The 6000-nt window shown below is 42.6% G+C and overlaps 1 protein-coding gene across 13 annotated transcripts in view; it reads right to left on the bottom strand.

Moving 5' to 3' along the window:
- Nucleotides 1-6000, bottom strand: part of MEIS2 (Meis homeobox 2) — a 177222-nt gene that overhangs the window by 5262 nt on the left and 165960 nt on the right. For all 13 annotated transcript variants that reach the window (XM_074585019.1, XM_074585022.1, XM_074585024.1 and 10 more), the window contains one exon: nt 1296-1354. In XM_074585019.1, the coding sequence (XP_074441120.1) occupies nt 1296-1354 (59 nt within the window). The remainder of the gene's footprint in view (nt 1-1295; nt 1355-6000) is intronic.

Genomic DNA, 6000 nt, shown 5'->3' with positions numbered 1-6000 from the left:
AAACGCTATATACAATATCTTGGCTGTCACTTTAAGCTCAGGTTGTGCTTTTTATGAGCTGATTATGTTACCAGGACTATAGAATAAAAATGCTATAGGGGGGCCCAATAAACAAGTTTGTCAAGTCAGTTCACTCGCTTAGGATCTGTTTCTTTACTTACCTTTAACGCAAAACAGCGGAAGCCCGTTGCAGTGCTATGTGTTTTTTCTTAATGAAGTAAGTACCTATTCTATTCCTCTCTAATTACATGAAGTTGCGAATCTGGCACCTGTGATACAGGGTACTTATGGTGAAACTCAATAAAACGTATAAAACCACTCTCACCTACTCTAGAACGAGTGGGGAAAATCTGGACATGGCTTTTCCTATTTACGCATAGACTTTGTATTTGGCTTAACGTTTTGCATGGTTAGTTGAGTTAGTGTTTTCCCCCTTTTTCACCTGTTAATGAAAAAGAAATTTAATGCTACACGGGAAGAGTTTCCCAAAGGATTAATAACCTTTTCGAAAACCTTTAAAGTGAAGCAGCAGGCGAAATCACCATCAAGTTAAAGCCCTTGTTAGTGACAACAGTCATCACCACATGGAGAACAGTTTTATCCCATAACCTCATGGCAGGAAACCACAACTCCCTAGTATGCCGAGGAAATGCATATTACAAAGTGGAATGATTAACACGGCACCAGTTGTTGTGTAAAGAGTTACATATTCCGAGTGCTTTAATAGAAACGGAGAAAAGGTATTGTTACAAAAATCATATGTTTTACTGGGAACATATCTGGTGCATTCTTAAACAAAGGTAATAATCTTTTAATATTTTCTGGCAGTATGGTACCGTGCCGCATTAGTAGCATATTGTGAATAGTCAAAGCAAATGAATGGATACAATGAGTTTTACAGCTCGCCTTCCAGAAGTGAAAGCAATGCATACACCAAGGAGTTGTGGGTAGCAAGAAAATGAGATTGTCCTGCTGATTGGATGCAGACAAGCAATGAGTAATTCAAGAGCTCACAGTCAAACAAACTGCTTGTGGCACTACTACTTGTACCCAATTACCAATTCAGAGAGAAAATAAAAAGCAGTTTCAGTAGAGTCAGGGTGGGAAATCTCCAATTAGCACCAATTAGTGAAGTTGCTTCCTACAGTGGAATTCTGGGGACATAAGAAAAAAAAAATAATCTCCCAGAATGCCTGGTTGGAGCATTTATTTACCAGGTGATGGGACTCCTGAAGAATAACTTGATGAGGATTTGCGCCTGTGGGACTTGAATACAGATACTACTTGGAACTTGCCTGCTCGATTTGACTGGTCAATCATAGGCTGTACTATTCTTCTTCTGGCATTAATAAACCTGCAACAGAATACAAAGAATAGAAGTCCTTTCATCAGCTTGCTTCTCTGTTTTGAGAACACCTCTGCTTTAAAACTGACAGGATTTTAGCGTGGTGCGGCAACGTGTTTTTTCTTCGCCTTGCTTTTTTAAAAGAGTATAATTTCACTTTAAAGGATTTTCCTCTAAGTGCTCAGAAACTGTAACCGGTAACACGCTTATCTGACTAGCCAGCTTAAAGCTGGATTTGCCAGAAGGCTTTGAACAAGTAAATGCGCCCGAAAACTTGTGTTAAAAGACAATTGTTTCTTTAACTTCTTCGAGTGGCTCGGAACCTGGTTAAAGTTCACAGGCTGGGAGACTTTCCCCCCCCTTCCTTTCCATCCTCGGGTTCCAGCTCCCCTTGCAGCTGGCCATAAATGAGGACCAGGCTTTGCCACTCCGTGCTTTCACAAGGTACCGGTAGGTCAGCAAAGCCATCAATTAGGCTGTCTGAAGTTTTATCACCAGCGCGGCAGCAATAAGTGCCGGCCCAGAAAGACTTCTGCTCTTCTGCAGCTCCCGGGGTCGGAGCCCGCAGAGCCGGGGGTCGTCGGCAGGTCAGTGCCAGCTGGGGACGACCTCTGCGGCCGGGAGCGGGGACACCCGGCGCAAGGCCACCGCCCGCCCTACGCGCAGGCACCTTTCAACTCCTTAGAAACCCCCAGTCGCAGGTACATGTGGTTAATATTAGTCCCAAAATAGCCTTTTTTTTTTTTTTTATCTCAAACCGGGGCGGTTGCCGAGGCTTTTGAGCACTGGTAAAGGCAGTTAGTTGGCCGCAGAGCCTGGATTTAATTTTGCTGGTAATCCAAAAATAAGTGCTTGCATATTTCTTATTAGCTTAATGCGCAGCGATCCACATCGGCACAAGCTAAGCCAAATTAATTTCCCTAAAATAATTTTAAAACTTGCCTATTCACAGGGTTTCTTTCAAAACAGGGCAATTTTCTATCACTCAGGAGCCACGCTTGTTTTTGTCCCCCCTCTTTGTGTTTGAGAACACTCCGGAGCCTTCGCGCAGGTTTTGTGTGCTATTTCACAGCTCAGGCTTTCGGCTGGTGACCCTTAAGGAGTGCTAATGAAGTCGAATACTAGTGTTTAATCCTCTTCAGAAATACTAACATGCCCATCATCCAAACCAGCCTCCAATAATTGCCATTGGGCCCGATCCAACGCCTCGCGAAGTCTTTCAGTCAGTTAACTGAAAACTAAGTTCATCTGCTCATTTAGTAAATTGCTAGCCTTTATATAGCATCAACTCCGCAAGGCCTTTTGTCGCGCTTCCCTCCCTCCCTCCTTCCCTCCCTCCCGCCTCCCGGTTAAATTCCTCTGCAGATAATAAAAGACAGTGGCACACCTTCGATTGCATCTTCCGTAATCACAGTCGTGGAAATTTCATTAGACAGATGCATAAATGCTACAAGTAACACTAAAGGGCTCTTTTGCATCTCTCTGTTTACATCCGAAAGACATTCTTTATTCTTTAGGAAAAGTATAATTCAGTTGTCAGAAATGTCATCCTGCCTCAGAATTAGTCATGACTTCAGGTATTGAAATAAAAACTCAGACACAGTCGATGTAGTTGTTTATTCCCTTCTGACTGCGGCGCAGCGAAGGCATCTCCTACCCCAGCGCGGTGATTTCGAGGATGCTTCTGTCCTCAAAGACAAAGGTCCCCCGATAGGACTTAATTTGCTGAGCTACTTTCCAGCAACGTTACCGCGCTGACCAAATGGAGCCTGACCTGAACCTCCTCCATCCAGCACGCCTTTTATCAGCTAAAGTTAAGGCCAATAGAGATTAACAGGAAAGCCTGATAAGACTGTTTTCTCTTCTCCTATGAGCTTCTAATGGTGTATACAGATGGCAAGGTTTTAAAGAATGGAATGAACGCTTATTTAGGCCTGTAAAAAATCACAGACAACAGAAACATCCCCCCACACGCACACGCTTTCCGTCTTACTAACCCCTTTTCTTCAATCAGGCCACTCTTCAGGGAAACCAAATTGCTTTTTCGTTTCTTATTTAAACCCCGACCACTTTTATTATTTACATCTGGTGGTCCCCTTATTTATGTCCCTCTCCACTTCCCCGCACACACACCCCGGCTCACAAGGCTGCGAAGCATTATGGGCCTTGGCTCTCAGCAGGAGAACTCGACACTGTCTTCAAACAAATAATTAAGGGGAAGGTTAAAGGTTCACCCAGAGGTCATATCTTTGGATACTCCTCAGAAAGTTTACATTAGCAAGAAATGGGTGCCCTCTGAAGTGTTCTTTCAATGGGCTCGCACAACAAGGCAGAGCATTAAGAAAATTCTAAGTCTTCAAGGGTTTCAGGTGACAACTGCTTTACCTCCACCAGCAGCAGACTGGGGTACTCCACCCCAGTCTCACACATTTGACAGCCACCACAGAAGAAGCCTTTTGGGACGGGTGTTGAAAACCCAATCTTGCCCAGCCATTCTCTCCCCAAAGAGCTTGGCCTTATTTCGTTCCACTGATGTGAATAAAGCCAGCCTTTCACTGTGAACTCTACATACAGGCAATTCACTAGCAGTTTTGGAAATGAGAGTTAAAGCCCTAATAGTGAGTCCCCCAATCTTTGTCTCCCTGCAGAAAAAAAAAAAGAAATGATCACGTTTGTCCAGTAAATCTTGCAAAATATAGCACATGGGTTTGATTTCTGATTTTATTATTTCTCCATTTTTCTTTTGCACACGTGCAGAACCGCAGGTGCAAATGATGTCCTCTAGACCAGCAACACTTTGTCTGAAGAGAAGACGCACTGTCATATACTTAGAAAGATATAGGAGTGCAGAGGCTTTGGGCATCCAGATCATTTTGAAATTCCATTTCTACGGCTCCTCTGAAAAATCCTGTCTGTAAATGGCATCGGTTATACCCACCAGTGGGTATGTCTGAAAAATTACATGTGAAATTATTTATATTTGCAAAATCACAGGTGCAAAACAGATATAGCTTTCAGGTGAAGCTAAAAATCAGATCCTAGTTTCATTAGCAGTAGCTACATCACATAATGCATCAGCACAATTGGTAGACAAGGGCACAGAATGCAGTGTTTGTGGATTATTATTTATTCTTTATACTGCCCCATAAATATGCACAGTGCATAATAGAGACGTAGAAACCGTAGTCCCTGCCCTAACCTTTGCATTTTTTTTGGAGGGCTTTTTTTGAATCCCTCAGGGAGTCATCTCCAGGGCCAAAGTAAAGCAAAATACAGCCTTTTGCACAGCACTTGAGTTCGTGTATTGCAGAAACACTGTGATGTTATTTTGGCACAAATGTCTTAAAAAGGCATTAAGAGACAGGTGAAAAAAGAGAACACCAATGCCACTATTTCCAGCATTATTTGGAACCCTATAAAAGAAGAATTCACAGCTCTGCTCCTGACACTAATTGCCTGCCTTGTTCATACCCTTCACCCAGAGGCCAAAGATTGAATGGCCTGAAAAGATGAGTAAAATCTATCAACAAGACATGGATTTCTTTGTTACTCTTCTGTTAATAGTAATTCCTATTATTTGGATGATAGCAGCAGTGAGGGGACCCAGTGAAGCTCAGTCTTACTCCACCCCGTGCTGCACAAGCACACCGTCCAAGAGAACTCAGGGTCTGAACAGATTTCCAGGCAAAGCCTGGGGGAGAGGAGAAACGCCTTCTCCCTGTTTGCAAAGGGGAACGGAGACAGAAGGAGATTAAGTGACAAGGCCAAAGTCATACAAGAGATCTTTGGCAGAGCCACACACCCAACATAGATTTCCTCAGTCCTCTTTCAGCGCTCCTACAATCTGCTATCCATATGCTATCTTTCCTTTGTTCCCCCAGCTTAGCAGTCAGGCACACTGGCAGGGGACCGCAGAGAGAGCTCACATTGCCACTGTTTGTGCCTTACCTGCTGTGTAGATAAAGAGGGGTCATCAGCCTCCAGGGCTGCGAGGCGATACCTTCACAAACTCTACATTCATATGGTACCCGGCCCTCATTCCAGAATGATAAATGAGGTGTGTAATGTTGAGAAATACATGTCATTGACATAGTGCGTTTAATGAAAATCGCACTTCCAGCATTTTGCAAATGACAGATTACCGACCTCGCTTATTCAAACAATAGCCGTTTGAATCGAAAGAAGCTTTTTTTCCATCTTGTATTTTTCTGTAATTGCTACCTAAAGCAGCAACATATATTTCCTACAGCCAGAGCCTCTCTTTCTCGCACAAGTAGTTCCGGTAACTTTTGTGGGACAATTTATGAAAGCACAACGAACAAGATTTGGCTCAAAATGCACAACAATATGGACTTTCAAAAGAACACATTTCATTTTTATCTGCTTCTTTCAAAAAACAGCAGAGCACTAAAGGTATACTAGTGAATATGCAATGTAGTCTGGTGATTTGGTAGCCCTAGTCCTAATTGGTTCCTACCATTGCTAATTAGCATGACAATATAATCTAAATATATGCATTTAATTGCATCTCTTCAAATAGAGCCTTGGTTTTCTTTGTCCAAAATAAACATGTTTTCTGTATTATATAGGAAGTAGTCCTGTAATTAATCTTCTCTATGTATTTATCATATTTCATCTCAAGTCATATCAAATGA

Source organism: Larus michahellis, chromosome 4 (assembly GCF_964199755.1).
Source record: "Larus michahellis chromosome 4, bLarMic1.1, whole genome shotgun sequence".
Lineage (NCBI taxonomy): Eukaryota > Metazoa > Chordata > Aves > Charadriiformes > Laridae > Larus > Larus michahellis.
The sequence above is the reverse complement of the archived record's forward strand: the minus strand, read 5'-3'. Positions and strand labels throughout refer to the sequence as shown.